The following is a 24,104-nucleotide window of genomic DNA, read 5'->3' on the forward strand; positions in this document are numbered from 1 at the left end:
AAAGATGTTCCAGGTGTTTTGTTTTTTAATGTTCCACTGCTCTTTGCAGGAAACAAACTTCTCAGTCCTGGTGGTGATGGACAAACATCGTATTTTTCCTTCTCCAAGACAGGGTAATTGTGCCTCATACATGGAAGTTAGTGGTCATTTTTAATATTTAGGCATCTGAGTTGGAGATTAAAATTTATAAAGAGCAGTGTGATCCCAGGAAGAAGGATGGGAAGGCACTTCTACTTAGAAATGCAATAGAACAGATGGGCCCTCCCATTCCAGATTTATGTGTTAAAATATTTCAGACACCAGGGTGCCTGGGTGGCTCAGTTGGTTAAGTGTCTGACTTTGGTTCAGGTCATGATCTCACAGTTCATGGGTTCAAGTCCCACATTGGGCTCCATATGGTGCAGATCCTCCTTGGGATTCTCTCTCTCCCTCTCTCTGCTCCTTGCTCATGTTCTTGCTCTTAAAAAAAAAAAAAAAAAAATATATATATATATATATATATATATACATATATATACACACACACACACGTGTTTTATATATATATACATGTATATGTTTTATATATGTATATATGTGTATATATACATATATGTGTGTATATATACACATATATACATGTGTGTGTGTGTATATATATATATTTCAGATACCTTGTAATGCTGGAGACCTACAGAAGGAAATTTATCTCTCTGTCCCTCTCTCTCATACACACACACACTTATTTTGCATTGCACACTTATACATCATGAAGATAATTCCAGAGGACAAGATTCAATTTTGTTTCTAAAAGCCTAGAAAGTAACCTTAGGACCCAGCATGTTGACTAACCAATTAAATAATGGCAAGGAAACGCAGTACAATCCCAAGTGTGGGAAAATAATGATAACTACCATGATAATTATTATCTTGAAATATCCTCACTTTGAAGAGATGATCTAATTACTCCCCTGCACATCCCTCATGGGAAAGGTGTTATTATTGCCATCCTGAAGACAAATATAATGTCTACTCTCGATTTACAAGTGTCATTTCTTCAGAGAAGCTTCACTATTTGCTTTTTCTTCATAATGAGTCTGAGACACCCCAAATTAAGTAATTTTGTAGAATTAGAGGCAGAATAATGTTTCTATAAATAATTAAAATCCATGTTTTCCAAACTGCTTTAATCATATATCCTATGAAATTACAAACTGTCCAAAAATATAGAGGATCATATACAAAATAAATATAACCAGAAACTCCAGTGTTTTTCCTGAGCTTCCGTGGGGTATTTTTGCAACTCTCCCATCTTTGAGATGGGGAGTTGGGAAGAAGAGGAGTTGGGAGAAATTAACAGGATTCTCTTCTTCCTCTTTCTCTCCAATAAGCCCTAACAACAGCTGCTCTCACAGTGAGTTCTTCTGGACCCAAAGCATAGGGTGAAAGGGAAATGAGAAGAAAAGTTAGAGGGGAAAAAAGAAGAAATGGATAAGCAAATAAGAAAGGACTGGGTAATAGAAACACTGAGTGGCTGTCCTTAAATATCAGTGTCATGACCCAGGAGGCTTCCGAAGGGACTGTATTAGTTTGCCAGGGCAGCTGTAACAAAAGACCACAGCCTGGGTAGCTTAAACAACAGAAATTTCTTTTCTCACAGTTCTGGAAGATAAATGTCCAAGACCAAAGTGTTGGTGGGTTTGGTTTCTCCTGGGGCTTCTCTCCTTGACTGGGGAGAAGGACTGCCTTCTTGCTGTGCCTTCACATGGTCGTCTTTATTCGCATGCATCCCCGGTGTATGTCCCAATATCCTCCTCTTAAAAGGATACCAGTCTGATTAGATTAGATTAGATGAGGGCACCCTAACAGCCTCATTTTAACTTAGCCATCTCTTAAAGGCCCTATTTCCAAATACAGTCACACTCTGAGCTTAAAAATCTGGGGGAGATAATTCAGCCCATAACATGTGCTTTTATTTAAAATCATCTCCTTTCAGGCAAGATGTTACAAATATGTAATCAGTGTACAACATGACACTGAAGGAGATGGGTGTTAAAAGATAAACTGAGGCACATTAAAAATTTCAAGAGTTTATTGGAGCAAATATGTATTGGAATCAGGCAGAGCCAACCCAAAGTGGTTTAGGGGCACTCAGCCAATAGGAGCTAGGAGAAAGGCCTTTATACAGCAGAGGAGGAAGCAAAGCAAGGAAATTACTTGACTGGCTGTTGCTTAAGTGGTTGCCTTATTTGGTAAAGCCCAGGTGGCCGCCTGTGATTGGTTGCTCTAAAATTGTTTTCTCAGACAAGACTGCATTTATGGAAATTGATCTGGTTTAGGTTTTGATTTGCTTACGTAGATTACCAAAGCATTAGAGCCACCCTAGTCCAAGGGCCTCCTTCAGTGACTTTAACATGGTTAATAATGCTTTCTTACTCTAGTTAGTCACACATTTTACAACCCGCTGGTTGACTTGAGTTCCCTACCTACCTAGTCTCCAAAGGTGATTCCATTCATCTGCTGGGAGCTTCCTCCCAACACTTTGTTGGAGATGGTCCAAAGCCTCCAGGGGGAGTCTGTTTTCTCCACAGATCCCCAAAGGTTGTTTGCATGATGAGCATGTGCTCATCGAAGAGAGAGCAAGCCATTGCCTCGTCTCTCTTCTGTGAGGTGACAGGTGACAAATGGAGACTTTCTTCTTCTCGTGTTTTGTGAGACACCCTCTTCCCTCAAAGCTCCTCTGCTGTAAGGGTTTTCCCAGTAATGATCTGCACCAGATGGCTTCACCACCGGAGTGCCTCACAGAGTGCACACGCATTTGCTCCTTTCTGGTAGTCTCCGGTCACACAGTCAGATGGGAAGTCTGACAGCCTCACCTGCTGCTGCCAACTGCATTAGTTGGACAAAGGGGATCTTTGGTGACAAGATTTGTGGGGGTTGGGGATGAACAAAGTCCTCAAGGAGTTCTTCCCAAAATGGCACAAAACACATGAAATTATATTGGCCACCACTTCAAGAAGAGTTGACATTCAGTATCCCAATTTTCAAACATGAGAATGAGAACTGTATCCCATTCTAGAAGAAGTCTGTTTTAGAATGCTATTATTGATTTCCTGGTTCCTTTAAGTAATAAGCTTGGTGCATTTCTTTATGCACTGATTGTAGGATGTAACTGGCACAATTGTGCAGTGTGTGTATATATTATGTAATTAAGTAGTTATATAAAGTCAGTGGAAATTCATGCATGCACTACTTCATTTAACAAGCACTTAGCCAGCTTATCACAGATGCTGGAGATGGGACCAAACACTAGGGACACAAAAATGAACAAACTCCTGCCCTCGACAGGCTCACAGTCAACTGGAAAAGAAAGTGAATGGACAGTCTGGAGAGAGACTGGTTGTTGAGTGTGCATCAGAATCGCCTGTGCCAACCCTCTTCCACTCCACCCCCAGTCCTCTAGTTTCTGATTATGTGGGGCCAGGAATTTTCTTTTCTAACAAGTTCTCTGGTGATGCTGATATTGCTGGCTGAGGGACCACAGTTTGAGAACCCTCATCTAGTGTCACAAGTGCCGGGGGGGGGGGGGGGGGGGGCAATGGAAGTACTGGCTGGAGGGCAAGGGGGCCATCAGAGGTTTCACAAAGGAAGTGAGTTTTAAGGGATGAGTGGGGAAGGGTAGGGAGGGAGGGATTAGGACATGCCAAACACATTTAGTTCTAAAGGACAAAAGTTGGAGAAAGTACATATGGCTTGAAAACAAATGCAGATGATTCCATTTGGCTAGGATGAAGTTTGAGTTTGAAGTAATTGCAAGAGATAAAGCTGAAGAAATGTGTAGGGCCCAGAGCTGTGATTGAGGGCCTTGTTTGAACACTGTCCTCTAGGTGATTATTTCACCATGGATCTCCAGAGCCAGCCTTCAAGCTGGAAGGAAAGAACTTTGGCCAAAGGGCTCTGTCGTAGTTACCCTGCATCAAAAGAAGCTTCTTTCTGAGCCTGGCACAGGGCTTCCCAGTCTGTTGGAAGAAATCCTTTTCATTTCTCTGAAGGTGATAGGACAGTAGAAAGGGTGTGTTGATGGAGTATAACCAGAACTGGGTGGGGCTTAAGTATTTGCCAGTGACCGGTGAACCACAGTGAGGGGGTTATGTCAGTAGTTTAATAATTAATTGACTAATTATGATTGGCTCTTGGAAAACCCTAGGCTTCAGTCACCTCTAATGACCTCCTGGTTACTCAGGCCTAGGAAGGAGGCAGTTGAAGAGAGGAAGAGCCCAATTAGTGCAGGTTGTGATGAAATGTGCTTCATTCCTGTCTCCAGGGGAAGATGACGACGACGATGAATGTGGGGAGGAGAAGCTACCCTCCTGTTTCGATTATGTGATGCATTTCCTGACTGTGTTCTGGAAGGTCCTCTTCGCCTTCGTCCCCCCTACAGAATACTGGAATGGCTGGGCCTGTTTCATTGTCTCCATCCTCATGATCGGCATACTGACAGCTTTCATTGGAGACCTGGCTTCCCACTTCGGATGCACCATTGGCCTGAAAGATTCTGTGACTGCGGTAGTGTTCGTCGCGCTTGGAACTTCGGTACCAGGTAGAGAATGCATTCGTATATGATTTCCCCCAGACGTGGAAGCCCACGTGCCTTCCTGACCTTTTCTTTCTCACAATTTCAAGGACTGTGCTAACAAACCAGGCTTATGAAAGACAAGAGCCCAGAGATATAAATAATGTCACTGCCAGAAAACTGTCATGGCAGTTTTCAAGGTTAGAACGCTGGCCAGTATCATCATGGTGACAGGAAAGCATTCCCAGAGGGACTGCCTGGCCTGCGTGGAGAGAGCACATTGGTTTGATGGATAGATCGATAGATCAGCTTCCCATTACAATTAGCACTTTCAAAAACACGAAATTACAGGATCATCTTCAAGCACAAAATTTGTCTTTTAGATATTTACTAATGTTTGGATAATTTCCATGAAACTGTATGGTTGGATACCTGAGATAAATACCTACTGAAAACCTGATACAATATTCTCTTGACCCAAATGTTAATGGGAATAAGTTTACAAAAAAAGTCGACATTGAGCAGGACAGGGAAAAAGTAATTCTGGCCAAAGCGAGCAGGGCAGCTACACATTTCGTGGATGTCCCTTCGTGCATTCCTTATAAGCTGAATTTTTCTTCCCACCTACAACTGTAGTTCATTATATTTGCTCAGACTTCTAAGAAATCCTCCTCCCAAACTTGACATTGACAGCAGTAATTTTCAAACTTTGGTGAGCATCAAAATTACCTGGGAGCCTGTTTAAAACAATGCAAATACCCTGAACCTACCATCAACCTGAGGAGTCAGAAGATCTGGAGGACAGGCCCAGACAAATGTGTGTTTTAAGTTCACAGGTGATTCTGGTGCACATCAGAGCCTACTGTAACTGAAGTTCTGGATCCAGTCCCCAGCCCTAGTTGACATCATGGCAGATATACAGCTAACCCTGGCTTTTGGTTTTGAGTCTGAAAACAAGTACGGCTTAAATCATGTATATATCTCCTCACTGGAAGTTACTAGCTGTTCTTCTGCACTCCGACATTTATCATCTCAGTGACTGTGGACAAGTCTCTGAGCCTTCATTCGTAAAATTGGGAGAGTCCTATATAACGTGCAGAATTGTGGGACGGACTGGAGAAGACACCTATAAATTACGCATCTACTAAAACATTTGAAACATAGAAGGAATTTGATTAAAACAGCAGCTTTTGTTAATTAGTTATTTATGAACGGCCGAGGACGGTCTGACCAGGGTAAGTTTGGACAATTCATCTTTGAGTAACTGGGAATAAACTGTCCAGATTTACACTGGTGAGCTATATTACACATGGTATTATCCAACTGATCGACCGTTTGGGAGTCCTGATCAAGGGGTCCGGTGTAGTTCCGGTGTCCAACTGAGATGATGGAGGCGCCAGAGGATCTAGGGGGTACTTTCACTCCTGCCATGGAGCAGGACTATGCAGTCTTCCATTTGACTGCTGATCCTCGGGGGTGGGGGGGTGGGGGGGGCAGGAAGCAGACACCCTCTCAACCCCAGCTGTTTCTAGCAGTTTCCGTTTTGATCTTTACTTTGAATTTTTTCCCGAAAATAACCAGAAATTTAGCAAGCAGGAGGAGAACCTTAAAATATTCTTATTGCGAGTTGTTCTGTTTAGAGAACAACTGTACCAAAAGGAACAAAACATAACGGCTATCCGTTGCTCTATCTCAGGTTACTATAGGAAACTATGCTTTGGAAGCTACTCTCCCTAAGGCTGGTGCTCAGGTTAGCACGCACTGTTGGCCCTGGGTTTAACCCTTGAGGAGAATATGTGCAAATTAGGGTAACGAAAGCAAAACTTAGGTCTCTCGTCAGCATTACTCAAAATCAGCTTACCTCTCTGGAAACGCAGCAGGTGGTCCTACCAAACGCATCTCCTGTTTTCGAAAGGATCAGAAGAAATGATTTTACTAAGTCAAATCCTTGTTTCTAAATATTTACATTTTTAAAAAATCTCCCAGCTCCTCATTTCAATACCTCAAAACTGGTTCCTTTCCCTATACACCAGTCTTCCAACGTGCTTGTGTGCCTCTCGTTTTAAACTCTTGAAAAGTGTGGCAGCCATTACCATATCATTAAGTTTGTTTTTTTTTTCTGGAACGTGACATGTGGATGACACTAAACCTCAGTGTTTGGAGGGGTCATTGTTCTGCCACTTAAAACCAGCTCAGAACCCAGGTAGGGGCGTCAAGAGGTAAGAAAGCCTGTTGGGGAGAATCCAACAGAATCATTAGCTGTCAGAATGGTTTCCCTTCACCGCCAAAAATTCTTCCCATCGGGAAACAGATTCCTTCGCTCTGCTACCTGGAGAATTCCTGTAATTTGCTGCAATATTAGCTGCGCAGCATGCTCCGCACACAATATATTCACAGGTAATCTCATCATATTTATATAAACAGACATCCCCCCCCCAAAAAAAGCTGTGCAAATTGGACGAGATGCTGAGCAAACGTAATATTTCTGACTTGATTCTTCAACCCTGATGATTCAGAGAAGTGCCTTATTATAGCTTCTGACTCCTCAAAAAAAAAAAAAAAAAGATGCTATTGTTCCCAGATGACAAAGCCCCGTTGGTACAGGTAGAAGAATAAAGGAGAGACTAGTTCTTTTCACCGAAAGCGTACCATTAATCGGCACTGGTCCTGAGACCCCGCTTTTTCTCTAGGCTGATGTCTTGACACTTTTCCTAAAGCAGAAGGGTTCCCGGCTAGTGTTCGATGGGCTGCTTGCCTCTTTGTGGTGAGACCCTTGAACTCTCAGCTTGGGATGGCCTGCCCTAAGCAGGATTAAATATTTAAATATCTCAAAGTTGGTTTTTTTTTTATATTTTTATCATATTTTTCAAACTCTATGGGGGGAAAAGAGCTTCTCCCTCATGCCACTGGTATCAAATACTCATTCTAGACTATTGGCAGAGGAGGACCCCTGAGGGTCTGCACTCCCCCTCAACATTAGGTATGCTGAGATGACCTTAAGGACTCACACCTGCTAGCAGAGCAAGAGCCTTCTTTTCCAGAGAAGAGGGGCTTCCTGAATAGTCTCCTCCCACCTCTAAATGGTGGCATAGGCAGAGCCTAGTCTCCAGTTCCCCCTTCCCCATCTGGGCCCATCACACCAGTCTCCATGGCTTAAATGCCGCCAACGTGCCAATGATTACCAAACGTGTATCTCCAGTCTCCACCTTCCTGAGTTCTAGATTCATATGCCAACTGCCCTCCCTATATTGATGCTGGATGTGGAAGTTGGGGCTCCAAATCACCGTGTGCAGAGTGGAACGGCTTTATTTCCACTACCCAGCTGCCTTATCCTTCAACCAAACCTATTCCTTCCAGATCTTGCCTTTTTTTCAGGAAAACAGTATCATCATCTACCCAGTGTCCTTGATTTCTTTTTCCTTGTCCCCATAGTCAAGCCACCCTTAGGTCCTGCAGATCTTACCACTACAGCACATCATGATGGGACCACTTAGTTCTCTATAACCAAGTCCAGACAGGCCATTCTCTCTGACTCCTACAGTAGCTTCTTGTCTCCATGCTTCTTCTAGGGATTGTTTTAAGATGGCAATCAGACCGCATTTCTGCTTACCATCTTCCCAGGGCTTCCTACTTCACTGAAGATAAACTTCAAAAGTATCCTCCTGGCTTACAAAGAAAGCCCTATGTGACTTGGCCCTTGCCTGTCTTTCCATTGTTTTCCTCCTTGTTCTTCAGCCCCACTGGCCTTTTTATTGTCCTCCACACATCAAGTTCGTTCCTTTCTCAAGGTTGCACTAGCTGTCAAAAATGCTCTTCCCCCTCCATTTACCCAAGACTGGTTCTTTGTCTTCAATTATAGTTCATCCTAAATGCCACTTCCTCGAAGAGACCTTTCCTAACCACACAATGTGAAGTGGTTCAAACAATTCATTTGTGTTATATCACCCTTTTTCCATAGAGTCTTTATTACCTTCTGGATTTTTTGGTTTATTTATTTTTGAATGTTATTGTCTACCTCTTCCCACTGAAATGTAGGCTTCATGGGAGCAGAAACCTTGCCCTTTTAATGTCTCTCTCTCATATTTTTGGCTTCGAAAATGATGCCCAGATAACAGATAATACAATTGCATGTGCCCATGTGTTTGGCCGTGTATGTGAATGTGTTGTGTCTATAAATGGACAAATCATCCATTGACACTTTATTATGAGTTACTCAGATGACTTTCTTAACACCTTCTAGAGACAAGTAAGAAAGTTATGATTGAGGGAGATGAGCAGTAGATACTTTTATAGTGTGGATTATTCTTGAAGAATATATTTGGGCAGGTTATTGTAGTAAGAAGGGCAAGGATAACTAGAGAGCAGTGAGTCTCCTCTTTCATAATGTGGCTATGATGGGAAGGGTGATGAGGGGCAAGATATTTTTTGCCTCTTTCTTCATTCTCTTCTCTATCATCCCTGACTTTCAGATCCAGAACTCAGGCCAATACTTTTTAAACTTTAGGTATATTTTGTGTAGTACTAATTAGGCATTCTGCAGTAGCCTGACTTGGGACCATAACTAGGTTATGTCAGATTGTTTCTATGGGAAATAGGCTCAAAATCTCAAAGAAATTAATGCAAGAAGTTTAGAAGCCAGCCATTTTTGTATGAGGCAACACCTACAGCACATACTCTTTCTGCATACAATTATTTACTTGGATGAAATTGGGTACATTGGGCCAAAATATTCCAGCTTCTATATCACATTCCAAACACAGGGGTTCCTTGCATCTCTTGCTTCTATTGGAATCAAGTAGGAGCAAGCATTCTTCCTTACAGAGAAAACTCTTAGATGTTAACGAGTTGGGAATATTTTGACTTCACTCAGTCTACCTTGGTCGTGGTCCATACGTCTTGATTAGGCTTGTGCCTGAAGCTGGCCTACTGCCCCTTGTATCTTCCCATTAGGAGCTGTTTACTCCTAGGACCACAACAGTTTTAAAATTGGGCATTCTAAGGCTGCTTCTTAGCCTCTGGCATTGTTAGATTTCTCTGTTCACTTCCAGTGTTTTGAATATCCTTTGAGTTTTGTCAGGTAGGAATTATTTCATTGTGGACACTTTAAATCATGAAGAGAAAGAAAAGAGATGATCTTAGGCATTTTTCCCATTCTGTATATAGAACCTTTTTTTAAAAAAATAAAACCTTATTTTAGAGAAAACGTATGCTATTTTTAAGTTACATTACTTCCAGGTTTCTAAACACCATAGGAAGAATTTGACAAAAAACTAGTTACGCTAGCTGTTCACTATGTTTGCTTAGTGAAGTGTCATGAATATGCACCAAGGAGGTAGAGAGTTTTAGAACTATAGGTACAGAGTTTTAGAACTGAATCCAGGAAGCTGGACTTCCAACCATTACTCATTGTATGACTGGAATCAGTTGTTTGACTCAGCCTTGGTCTTCCTGCCTGTAAAACAGGCATGATGATACATGGCAATTGGTTTAAACTTTCTTTTAATGTTTTATTTATTTTTGAAAGCAAGAGAGACAGACCACGGGCGTGGGAGGGGCAGAAAGTGAGGGAGACACAGAATCCGAAGCAGGCTCCAGGCTCTGAGCTGTCAGCACAGAGCCCGACGTGGGGCTCGAACTCACAGACAGTGAGATCGTGACCTGAGCCGAAGTCAGATGCTTAACCGACTGAGCCACCCAGGAGCCCCGATACATGGCAATTTAAGCAGAGTTGATGAGAGGATTAAAGTAATATGGATTTCAGAGCACTTTGTCAACCGAAAATTGCTATAAATCTAGGAAATAACATTCTCTACACTGACATCAACTCTCAAAATGTCGAAAGGAATAGAAACCATCAGAAAATGAGAAAAAATAGGAAAAATATTATGATCAGGGAAGGAAACTTTTAAAACTTTACCACTCCACTGTGTGTTAGGCAGACACACTGTATTTATATTATCTATTATTTCATTTAGATCATATCATTAAGTTACGTGAAGTGATTTTTGTCTCCTCTGAGATTTTCTTGTCCCTGAGACCCAACCATTCTCTAAAAGTGAATTTATTTTTTACCTCTTTGGCATTGTGCTAGAAAACATTGCTGATATATATATATATGTGTATATACATATATATATATATGTATATATATATGTATATACACATATATATATATATGTATATACATATATATATACACACACACACACTCTATGTATATGTGTATATATATATAATGCATAATATAACATATATAAAATATATTATTTATTCATGGTTAACATGTTTTGGTTTTTACTTTCCTAACTTCTAAAAACTCTGAAAACTACAACATTATAGAGTATACTTGAGTAACAAAGACATTACAATTTATTAAATCCCGCTGCTTTATTTCCCAGGGGATCCTAACATAACTAGTATAGTCATGCAGGTTATGCCTCTGTTTAAAAGTGGTGCCTCTGTTTAAAAGTCCCTTTATCGCGTAAAGAGAGCACCAATATCCTCATTTACATAATGAAATTAAGGCCCACAGAGAATGATTTGCTCATATTCAGTCCAAGTTTCAGTCGATGACAAATTGTCTCTCCTTATCATAATCTGGTACTCAACCACTCTATTTTTTTATATGGATTTATTTTTAAAGGATTCCATATTTTCCCACATATCTTATAATTTGTGGGAAATTACTTCTTTCTTTGCTTCAATTTAGTATTTCCTACTTTTAAAGCATGCCACGGTAGAATTATATTCAAGCTCTTTGAGGTCAGGCACCTTATATCCTTATTCCTTTGGCATGGAAAGCACCTAGTAGGGTACATGCTTCAAAAAATTACAGAAATGATAAAGGCCTATTTCTATACCCATAAACACTTAGCATTTCCTACCTGTACAAATTTAAAGGAGGTTTGGTCATTCTGGGCCGAGACCAAAGCTTCCTGTGATACACGGCTGTGATACATGGCTGACCAGGCACGGGGGTCAGGATCAGGAAGGGCATATCGGGGATGTTCTCCCAGCAGTCACGTTCTGCAGACTTACTGGAAACTCTGGAAATCAAGCCGTTTCCTAGGTCTCTGAGCAGGAGTAGGAGCCTGGGAGTAGAATCACTAGAAGTAAGTATCCAAGGCATCTATCAGTACATCCACTCAGCCTCCCCCTTACTTAACAACAGAGATGGGGTCAGAAGGAAACACAGCACACTCAGATACTCTCCTCAGGGTAAATTGTATCCAGCCATTCCGAAATCCCACAGCCATCTGATCTACCCTGGAGAATAACGAGGAATCCGACTGAGACAACCATTTCCTCTCCCTCCATCCTACTTCAGATAGATGTGGTGTGTTCATTTCTGGGTTCACGGATTAACTGGGAAACAGCCTCAATATAAGAATTATGCAAAATCATCTCTTAGTGGGGTATTCATGGTTCTCCACAAGACGGTATAAAAGAACATGAGCTTTAGAGTCAGGTAAACGTGAGTTCAAATCCACCCACCCCACCTGTAGAGGCAAATCGCTTGACTCCTGTCAACCTTAGTTCATTAATCTGAATAACAGTAATGGGGACATGAAAATCTACCTCAGAGTCGTAGTGAAGATGGCACGAGAGCACCTTTTTCAAGCACCCGGTACAGGGCCTAGCATATAATTGGTGCTCGAAAAAAATATTAGATCTCTTTTCCTTTCTACCTCAATGTACTGATAAATAGGCTTAGGCCTCCCGGTAGTTAGCTCAGCTATATCACAGCAAGTGAAAAATAGCAAACCAAGTAAGTTTGCAGCCCATCTTCATTACGAGATCCTGTGTTAGGAATTCCTACATTAGGAATTCAGGTTCGGTGGACATTCTCAGTTGTGTTCCTGTTTCCTGCAATTTTACCCCGAGCTTTTACACTCAACATTGGCATTTCAACTCAGACGCGGTTGAAGAGAACGTACCATAGCTACATATTATCTGTATACGAATTTAATCGGGTGATTAACATTTCACAACAGCTTAAATGGGAATGAAAACAAAATTGCTTTACTCTGCACCAGGATTTCCCCATGGCTATAATGTTGGTTCCCCCAGGAAGATCCGAAAGGGCAGGTATATTTTATTTCCAGATACCTGAATAAGCAGTCAGTTTCTTCGCCACCAAGAAAGGTCAGGACTGCTGAAAATGGGCCCTCTGATCACAGTCAGGCCAAGAGGCAGAGCCACCCAGGGACACGGCCAGAGGTCCAGCACCGGGCAACCCTTAATCACTCAGAGGGCTTTCTACAGGACCTTCTCTCACCCTCACGCCAGTAACCAGCCAGCTGGAGGTAAAACGCTCGGAATGTTCCAGCACACTTTCTCATGAATAGGTGATGTCATAGGACTTGAAGGAAGCTTACAAAAGCAAGCATTTCTAAGGACAGAGCGAAACAAAGGCAGGCTGGATACCAGATTTCACAAGATTTGCTCCACAAATGGCACAAGAACTGCCTGTTATTCTAAACTAAAACACAGTGGGGAATAGACTAAGTGCAACGGACCCAAAGCATTTTTGTAAAAACCTGGGAAACACCCATTTCAAAACTATTTGAATCCCTTATTCTTACAGCCCAAAAGAAGAATTTGTATTTAGTACTTACAAATTTTTTGTTGGCAATTGCAATCTTTAATTTGTATCAAGAGGTAGCACTGTATGGGGTCCCTGGCATGGAGCACAAGGCTGGAGGGGGACCAGGATGCTGACAATGATGTCATCTACCAGGAGGTGGCCCCAGGGAGCTGAGAATGCAGCACGTGTCATGCCCAATGTGACATAAGCCTGTCTTTGGATTAGTGCCCCAATCCCACGCCAACCACCTTCACTCAGTCCCACAAAAATCATGGTGTAAAAGAAGGGAAACTAAAAATGTTTCATCCTAGTCTTCTCTGGGCCCTTCTTGCCTAGTCTAGGTCAGACAAAGCAAGGATATTGGCAGAAACATCACGCCGTTCGGTGGTGTGTGTGTGTGTGTGTGTGTGTGTGTGTGTGTGTGTGTGTATGTGTGTTGTGTTGTATTCAGAGAGCTGGTGTTATGAATGTGCAATGCGAATGAATGTAGATTTCCTCTCCTTTTTAGTCTTGAGGTATATTCCAAAGGGGAAAAAAAAAAAAAAACATCAAGTGAAGACCTTAGGCCTGTTTGCTCCAACAGGACTAACAATAGCCTGGGTCTCTTAGAAGTGACTTGAAAATAATGTTGAGGTGATAACTTTCATTTCTCCCTTCTCACATGTGAAAATTAGATAATGAAAATGAAAAATTTCAAGACACTGTTGTGCTTTTTTTTTTTCTTTTAAATTCAGGCCTCAGGCTGCATTTTTAAACAACCTTGTAGGCATAATTTATATACCATGAAAGTCACCCATTGAAATGTAGTTAAGGGAGCTTTTTGGTTTTTTTTGTTTTTTTGGTTTTTTTTTTTTTTTTTTTTTTAGCAAATCTACAGTGCCCTACAATCATTACCCTAATCCAGCTTTAGAACATTTCATCACTTCCCTCTTGGCTACTGACAGGTAATCCCCACCTCTACCCACATGAATTTCTTCCCTCTTGTAACTTCCCTCTTGGCTACGGACAGGTAATCCCCACCTTTGCCTCCTGCCCCAGGCAGCCACTAATGTAACTTTGAAGACCCCACAGATTCGGCTTCTTTCAGTGTTTCTCAAGGACCAGTTTGAATGTAAAAATGTCATGGATCCTCCCACATGATGGTAACTATACTTTAGTAATACATAAATGTAGGGATTTACCTCAGATTCTGTAAAATTTTAAGATAATTTTTGTTTCATTCACCATAACATCTCTATAGTCATTTGCAAACTACAAATATGAGATATTGCTTTGTGAATAGAGATATGTGCACCCTTTAAAACAATCCCACTACCCTCCCCCACAACAGTAGCCTTGGCTCATATATTTGAAATCGCTGGGGAAAAATATCACACAATGGTATTTAGAATTAGCACTGTGAATCTTGGGGTAAAACCCCCGTTTAATGATCTATAGAGGCTAAATATCCATGGCCAGTTCAGTCAGGTAACCATAACACACTGAAAATGAGGCAACTCTCATGAGTTCAGCTTCTTACTCTTATCCCCAGCCCTAGCTGTCACCCTGTAGACACTGGTCATTGGCCCCTGGATCAATACAAATCCATGAAAACCATTAGGAAGAGAGTAGAGACCAGGGCCTAGAACACAGGCTGTGAACATTGTCTCCTGCACACAGAATATTATCACTGAATTCAAAAGAAAAAAAAAAAAAAGCGGGCTACAAGAAAAAGCAGAACCTAATTGCCGTGTCATGGGCACCGCATGAGCAACAAAATGACTTTAAGGCTCATTGCTATTTTTAGAAGAGAAGGCAAATAAAATGGTAATTCAATTTAAAAACCAAATCTTACATGTGACTGTAAAGAATTTTAATACCTGTTGGGGATAGTGCATATCACAGACATGAAATCATTGTGCTTGGCATTTAAGCACAAAGCCAGCTGGAATGCCATCAATGCTCCTCAGTGCACAGACCTCACATCCTGCCTTTGCCCAGGACTGAAACTTAAGCTATATATTACCAGTTTATACTCCGCTTCATTCCACAAAAAGGATTTAAATCCATAAAATGCCTCACATTCTTCAGCCACCTTCTCTGGCGCATGACCCAGAAATGCCAAATCTATTGGTGGCCATATTAGATAACCTTTGTTTAACTCAGCACATATAAATCCTACGTTTCGTGCTAAGGAGCAAATAGCCACTTTGGTTCTATTATTTACAATCAGGAAATGCTGTGCCGTGTTTGTTTCCTTTCCCCTCTCTCCCTCCTGTTCTGGAGCCCAGGAGGCTTTTTGACAGGGTCCTCCATAAATTGTAAGCTATTATTAGGTTATCGCCCTAAAAACTCATGGGTTGAGACAACAAGCGAGACTTGCTGTGGTTCCAAACTGAAATGATCCCCACTGGGGTACGCAAATGGAGCCAGCAGAGGACAAATTATACCTTGTCATTCCTGAGTTAGAGTTGTGAAACAACAACTAACCACAAATGTGCAAAAAGATCACGAAAATGTCCTTCTCGGAAGGATTCTTTGTATGATGATGCTTCAGACAGCTGAAAAATGGCAAAGCAAAAACCCTAAACTAACCTACTTGTCCAATTAGAAGACAGCTGGTCAGGGTGCTCAGAAAGGGGTCAACATCCAGCGTGAGACCACACCAGAAATGCTCCCAGGTGCTGCTCGTCCTTTTGTCTGTTTCCGTCTGTGCTTCCAGAGTTCCACATGTAGGGAGACAAGGGTCAAACCACCTAGAAGAACCTGACATTGATAACTTCAGGACCAAGCCTTGTTTTCCTGAGAGTATGGATTAAGCCCTTTCTTCTACAACTTCTACACCTGAGCTCAGTCTACCGAGGAATAGTAGTGAGAAGTAATATTCAAAATAAAAAACTGTGTTCTGACAGATGATGCCAGGAAGCACAAACTGAGTGTGAGACAGTGTGGCATTCTCGATCATCAAATATTCCAGACATCTTCCCTCTACACGAGTCATTAGACGTTAAGTTTAAAACCGTTTTTTAAACAACAGATCAAAGGAAGTAGTATGATACAGTAGCAAGGCATAGGATTCAGAGCCATTTTGCATGTGTTTTGATTCAAGTGTTCTACAAATATTAAGTACCAACTAAGTAGTATACCCCCATTCGACATAGTAGATACAGAGGGATAAACGAGACGGATGTTTAATCCCACAAGGTGTATACCCCAGGGGAAGAAAACAGATACTTAACAAAAATAGGATAAAGTTTCAGATAGCAATGAGATGAACATTCTTAAGAAAATAAAACAGGATCATGGAATCCTGGACTCAAGAGCATGTATACTCTATACACACAGGGGGTATTTTAATAGGGTAGTATGACTCCTTATACACCAATCATTGGAAAATTACCTACTCACTCAAACCTCTGGTTATCCCCCTGCAAACTTATCCCAGCAGTTCTAACCTTAGAAATTATGAAAAGGCATTACTTTTTCTTGACCTATTCCTTTACATACCCTTTTGAGGTTTTCGGTGGTTTACTTTCCTCTCTGGCAGCTGTGACTCTCTTATTACCCCTACCAACATCTGTTCTTAGGGGGATAGTACCCAACTGCCCTGGGTTTTTCTTCCCAATACTTCTTCCCCTCCCAATCTAAATGTTCCGTGTTAGTTATTACTTTGGAATATCCAACAAATGATCCACATTAAGGCATCAGTGGTGAATGATGATTTCATGAGGGCAGGGCATTTGCACTTAACACAAAAAGTGTTTCAACAGTAACCACATTTGCATAGCTTCATTGTTTTAAAAGTACATCTGTATAAATTATCTCTTTGATATCCACAGCAGCCCTGGAAGTTAGGCAATCTAGATGTGTCATCAGGTTCAGAGCGTGGGATAATATCTGGCAAGAATGGAATCTGATGAGAGATCCTGGAAACAAGCCTCCAGCATGAGAACCCGGGCACCAGAAATCACAAAATGTGGATTCTAAACCCACCCCTGCATTCACGTTCCTTCTGCCTCCTAGGGGGCTTCAGCTTCCTCCCCTGAAAAAAAAAAAAAAAAAAACCAACACGGCACCCACCCATCCATGCACCCACCCACTGAATTGTCAGAAAGAACAAATAGAACATCTATGGAAGAGCTCTGAAAGCTCTCAGATGTAAAAATAAGAAATTTTTGTCAAAAGTCATTTAAAAATTATCTACCAAGAGCAGTGCTAGGTGCCTGGGAGAGAGACAAGAACAGAATATGACATTAGAGCTCAGCCTCATCACGTATCCTTAGCAGCCTGGATGGAGCTCTACACCTTACTTTCTAGTCTCCACATTCCAAATTACATCTCTAGTAAGAGCCCAGGTACAAATGATGGAAGACTTGGGTATTCTATCCCTTCCCAGAAATGTTAAGGGCACAGAGCTCTTAACCAATGAATATGCGAAGTAATTTTGTGGGTTGAAGTCAATGGAATACGCTATTAGTAAATACAATATAATGTTACCGTAACACAGATACAGAATTAAGAGAGGATTCTGGCCTTGTCATATAGTCCATCATTGCCTGACAAGAATGGTTCGAAGGAAACAAGGACCCATAGATCTCTCCCCTTCACAGCTCGTCCTCAGAAAAGTTTTATAGTGGATGAGGTTTGTTTTTCAAGATTCTTGTTCCACTCTATGGTCTGTCCTGAGCACCTTCCTAACTCTAAATTCCAGGCCAGGAAACCCCTGATGGCCAGGAAATCTCATTACTCTCGCCCCCCTCCTCACCCTGACGCCTGCTGAGATGCACCTGCTGTGTGTGCAGTATTATGATGCCTTCCCCCTTAGGATCCCACTACCATAGCCCTGATCACCGAAAGTGACCTTTACTGTTTATTGAGATGACTCTATTTGCCTACTTTTAGTAGTGTACACGCTTTCCTGAACTCATAATGCACAAAGCAACCCCTCTCAAAATAAGAAGGTTTATGAGGAATAAATAACTGGGTAACCATCCACAGGACACGGGCACATGTTGGGGGTCTTCAGCGTGTTATCTAGATCTGTAGACTTTGAGTTATAGCAGTATAGCCCAGCTGAAAGGGAAGTTCTCTTGTAACCTACTAAGGCTATCCGGAAGTGGTAGTGAGCGTTTCTGTTTTCTCCAAGTTATAGTACAGTCTTTCTGTCGGGTCCCACTCGGCTACCTGTAGTTCTAGCAAGGTTTGGGGCACCTATGGCTTTACCATCTCTAGAGCAGGACTTGAGAAGATTCAGACAGGAGACAGATGTTCCAGAAATAGAACAAAGCATAGAAGAACAAACCAGGCTTCAAAGGCAAGAAGGGTTGAGGGACAGAGGGAGATTATGGGGAAGGAAGGAACAGCAAGGTGGAAGACACTGACTGTTTCACGCAGGGCAACCCTGGACTGTGTTGGAGGCAACGAGTTCCAGTTGTATCTAATAACAAAATGGCTTGGGAAAGTGACAGTTAGTTACTTGCTGTAGCCCCAAACCTGCCCTTTTTTTGCCTTTTCAAAATTAGCAAAATGCTGCCGATCTAAATCTCAACAATGTTTTACCCTCATGGACTTGGTATTAATAAAGGTTCATTATAAAAGTAATAAAATTCTGGCTCAAAATTGAAAATATCAGAACCTTGATGTTATTTTAAAAGTAGGTTCCTTCAAGCCTGTTTTTATGTACTATAATGTAATAGCAAGAGAAGCCAGGAACTTAGGAATTGAAAAAAATTACTTTGTCAGTGATCTCTAATATTGTTCTAAAGGTACGAAGGGTCATCCATGGAAATAGCCCCTTCTTAATCTGTTTCTGACCCGTACAAATATTTTTCTAAAGGAGTCAGGCTGATGTTTCTCTGTATAACCATTTTAATCCTTTTCTTTCAACTGATAAGCTGTTTTAGTATTGTGTAGTTATAGTCAGAGGTGAACGTTATAAGGTTTCTGGATATTTTCTTGGAACCCTTTGCCCATTTTCAAATTTCAGGTATGTCATTTAGTCCTTGTCAACACCCCACGCTCTTATGCATAAAGTCAGTCAGTACACAGTGCACTTGTGGTTAAGAACATGAATTCTGGCTAGGAGCACATTAGTTTGTGAATACTGGTTTCACCTCTTATTGGCTATATAACTTTAGCCAACTTCCTTATACTCAGAGATTCAATTTTCTCATCTATCAAATGAAGATAATAAAAGTTCCTACTTCATACGATTGTCTTGTAGATTACATGGGAAGCCATATATAATTGTTTTAATGTTTATTTATTTTTGAGAGAGAGACAGACAGACACAGAATCCGAAGTAGGCTCCAGGCTCTGAGCTGTCAGCACAGAGCCCGATGTGGGGTCCAGACCCACGAACTGTGAGCTGAAGTCAGACACTCAACCGACTGAGCCACCCAGGTGCCCTGATGGGAAGCCATATATAGAGCCTCACCTAGGAGTCTCATAAATGTTAACTATCACTGCCCTTATCACCACTATCATTTGTGGACATCAAAGACAGAAACACATTCTCCCTAAATCCTATAGGTTTATTAACCTTAAATCGCCTAGCTGAAGGAAACCATAATAAAAAGTGGTTAATATCATTAACATTCCCTTTGTTATCACCAGAACAAAGAATTCTGAAATAGGAAATATTTGCTGTGCACCTACTAACTTCCAGACACCATCCTGAGCCTTTTTGTAGTGCTTCCTTTGATTATCTTTATGGCTACATAAATAGGGATTTTTATTTTCGCTATTTTACAGATATCAGAGTCTTAAAGAGAGGTTATCCCAAGGCCACACACCCAGTACATGGTAAATGGGACCAGGACCAGGTCTTACTCCATAGCTTAGGCTCCTTCCTACTATAACTAGAGACATTATGCAGTCCACAGTAATCAGCACTGGCATTCTTCAGTAACAACAGTGCTTAACCACAGAGTAACATGGAACCAGGTGACCAAATGAACTATGGACAGTGACCTCTGCTTACTAAGGTTCTCAATGCCAAGCAGAACCAATGATTCACATGAACCCAGTGGGAACTGTGGAATACTATGGTCATCATCAAGCTGCCTGTTTACCACTTGAACAGAGACAGGAGACTTCTCTCAAGTCAGTCAACCCTGCACCCCTTATTTTGTCAGGCGCACGCTGCAACTTCCACCACAATAATCTGCATGAACCTTTTTATGTGGGGAAATAGACAAGCAGGACCCCCAAAGTGAAAGTACCAAACCCACTTAACATACATAATCTGATCCACTCCAAGACCATGTTGATGCAAGTCTCAGGAGACAACCAGGTCAGAATACCACTTCTTTGCTCCACACCCAGCTAGCTGGTTTGGGACTTCTTTCAAGGTCAAGAGTGGGCATGGGGAGGAATGAATAGAATTGAACAGAGTGAATTGAATTGAATTGAATTAGCCCCATTTCAGACAAACCTTTAGAGTTCTTTGAGAGGCTCAAAAGTTGTTGACCTCAAAGATTTAGAACCAGGGATTTGAGAAAATTTCAGCAAACCTCATGAAGCTAGACGTTTAAACAAGGAAGGGGAACCTTGGATCCTCTCTTGAATCTTCATGGACATCATACTGAAAAATCATCCCATTATGGGTGTGTTTAAGAGTGGAGTATTATCATGTTCTTTTGAGAGCACAGATCAAATTACATTTTGGAAGGCAGATCAAATAGCACTGTTGGTTTGTGTTCATTCTCTCCTCCACTTTGTGTTCCTCAGAAAAATAAACCCCCATTACTTTTCCCTTTTAATTAGAATTAATCTCTTTGAATTTCAAATCTCCCAGGATTTCAAATACATAACAGGAAAACAAAGTCCCGGAGGTACCCTTGCAAAGATATCAAAATGAAAACAGTTATTTGGTAACAAAACAAGGCTGGTTTTCGACGATCTGTGCGTCAGGGCTATTCCATACGCTATCCGGGAGGTGCCATTGTCCCCACACGGATGAAGAAACAAAGGCTCTGAATGGTTAGTGGATCTCAGTCTGGTTGGGGGAGCTTTAAAAAATACTGGTGCTCCAGACAAATTAAACAGAAGCTTGGGTGGGGCTAGGAAGCTCGTATTTTTCAAATGTTGCCCTGGTGCTTCTGATTTGCAGTTGGGGATAAAAATGAGTAGAAGCAGGTGTTCCGATGTGCCAACACGAATCCTCTGGAGCTTACTTACCTCTGTTCCCTTCTAAAAATAAGTCACGTCGCCATCTCCATTTCTCTTTTACACTCTTTCAGGGAGCTTTTATGGGCAGAAATCTCATTGAAGGGTTCTTCCCTTTTTCTGTTTTTACAACTCCTAACTGGTCATTAATCCATCAACATCAGTAATTCCTTGACCTCTTGCACTTCACCTGAAAGTCAAATAAGGATTCTTTTGAGATCAACCAATGGAGTGCGTGTGTGAGGCAGTGTGGTTTTCGTATTTACTTGGGTAAATGTCACAACTAAAGACAAAATCTTGTTCAAAGTCCTCAGTGACAGAAGAATTCGCATGTAAATGATTTTCATTTGAATTCTAAAAAAGCAAGACAAAAAGCGCCTAGAGGAGAATAGAGGCCTGCCTGCTTGCCTTTCAGTCACTAGTGAGATTAGGGCCTTAAAACTAGAAGAGCTCCATGCCATTCCATGACTCAGGCTATATGGAATTTTCAAAATAAAGAATCGCTTTGATTTTTGAGAATAATTTTATGCTTTATCGCATTTTTAAATGCACATGATCATAAAGTTAGGCGGTCTTTAAAGGATGTTATAACTCCCTGAAAGTTTAGAATTATCACATTAAGTCAGAATTCCCCACCACTTATTCTCTTAGGATCTGGTGCTATTGGATTATAAAAATAGCCAATAATGCTGAACACTCATTAGGTCTCAGGCCCTAATCTGCGTGCTGCTCACGTTAACACGTGTCTTTCAAAACCCTCTGAAGTAGGTAAGCTTCTTACCTGGCGAATGGTGGAGCCAGAATTCTACGAATTTAAGTAAATTTCCTTCCTCCTTTGGTCTTTCATAGCATCCGTGCTGGAACAATGTTTAAAAATAATAAGAACATAGCATAACTCAAGAGTTGGAGGGCATTAGAACTGGAGGGGCAGCCCCGGCGCCTCCATTAAACCCACCCAAGTGTTTGTCTGAGTCAAACCACCACTAGACATCACTGTTTCCAAGAGAAATTAGCTGCTTCCCCCAAACTGAAACATCTATCCCTCTCAGCAAAGCCCCCCAAATAATGGGTGTTTGGAGCAACAGCCATTTCCCTGGCTCAGAGCCATGGTTCTCAAGCCTTGGTATAAAGAAGAATAATGTGAGGCCCTTGTTAAAATGTGTCCTTTCCTAAGACAGCCTGATTAAGTGGGTTGAGGGTGGAGCCCCAGATCTTTGAACCAGGCTCTCCCAGTATTTCCCATGCGAGTGGTATGCAAACTTGACATAACGCACCAAGTTTGCAATGGTCGTCACTGCCACCATTTATACCATGGGTCATGCATATAAATGGCTGGCTGGTCAGAGGGGTTTCAAGTAAATAATTTTGCCAACGTTTATCTATTTTGAAAAGGCAAATGACTCTGGGCGGTGTGGCTTAGTTTCAAATATTGCCACAATTTGATCAATGGCAATATCTTTGGGTCTAGAGATCTTTCTTCCTAGGATCTTTGAATGTTTCATTTAGGCCATTCTTTAAAATGAGATTAATCGGTTCTAATGAAGATGGGTGCTCATGTACAAACTCCTACAAAAAAGGAAAAACACAGCAAAATCATACATATGAATTTAGTATTTTGATGTATTCTGCACACCACCCAAACAGTAAACTTAGGGATAGTCTTAGAGATATTCTAAATTTTTTTATTTTAGATGAAGAAACTAGAACTAAAAAAAAAAAGTGAAGTGTCTTATCCAACAACGCACATAAGAGCTACGATTGTCCCCTTAATGAGCTTCTCTACTATATCATGAAGCTCTGTACCCCCTGGTCTCTTATATTGTAATTCACAGGTGCTGGGGAAGTAACCATGCCTTGACAAGCAGGCTGGATTCCAATTAAAATCACCATCGGTGTCAGTTCCTGAGGCACAAAGTGCTTGAGGGTTGAACAGCTGGCCCCCCAAATAGGCTAAAAGTCAAGAATAAATCGTCTGGGATGAAACCCTTGCTCTAGATAATAAACCTTGTGTGTGACCTACAGGAATATAATAAGTATCCGTTTTTACAGAAGAGACATTTAAGGCTCAGTCTGTATGTCGCTGTAAAGTTTGCAAGATTCAGGTAACAATTCCTGGAGGAAAGGAGAATGTGCTGACCTATTGTGCACATTGACCAGATGACTTGGCCAAGGTTATACACAGTCAGAATAGGTCTGCAGAGAACAGTGATGTCCTGACTCTGTGATGTATGGTTTAGTTCCAGCCACACTGTCTCCCGACTGAATCTTCCCTGTTGATTTACAGTCATAGGTACCAGGAGGCAGAACCAAAAGTCTAAGACTGTAGGACTAATCCAAAATGCCTCAGAATTCAAGGTGAAGTTAAAAGCAACAATTCCTACTAGAAATCTGACCTAAGCTGTATAGGTAGGAAGACACATATATGTAATTATCAACATGTCTTAGTTTGTGCCAATCACATGGGAAACCTGATTCATGTGTTTGTTAAATGGGCCAAGTTCTGAATATGATTACAACCCCTCTGAGACCACAGCGGTAGTTATTTCTTGGATTTTACTTTGGGGAATGGCATTTGAGTGGTTTTGCCTTGCTCAGCCATAAGCAAGGTATGAGCTTAGTGTCCAGGGTAAGGCTTGGCAGTCTAACGTATGGTGATGCGTTGCTCTTTGCACTAAGCAGAGTAGCGACAGAAGGCAATTTGGGGAGATCCCATCATACTTTATTTGGAAAACAGAGTCGTCTCTGCTGGAGGTAAGGTTACTGGTCTGGGTTTGCATGTGTCTCTGTAATTTTTACATAGCTTGTGAATTAAAACAG

The 24,104-nt window shown here is 41.4% G+C and overlaps 1 protein-coding gene across 2 annotated transcripts in view; it reads left to right on the top strand.

Moving 5' to 3' along the window:
• SLC8A1 (solute carrier family 8 member A1) overlaps window positions 1-24,104 on the top strand; it is a 325,838-nt gene that overhangs the window by 295,338 nt on the left and 6,396 nt on the right. For both annotated transcript variants that reach the window (XM_042982106.1, XM_015537636.2), the window contains one exon: window positions 4,304-4,579. In XM_042982106.1, the coding sequence (XP_042838040.1) occupies window positions 4,304-4,579 (276 nt within the window). The remainder of the gene's footprint in view (window positions 1-4,303; window positions 4,580-24,104) is intronic.

The sequence above is a fragment of the Panthera tigris genome, chromosome A3 (assembly GCF_018350195.1).
Source record: "Panthera tigris isolate Pti1 chromosome A3, P.tigris_Pti1_mat1.1, whole genome shotgun sequence".
Taxonomy (NCBI): Eukaryota; Metazoa; Chordata; class Mammalia; order Carnivora; family Felidae; genus Panthera; species Panthera tigris.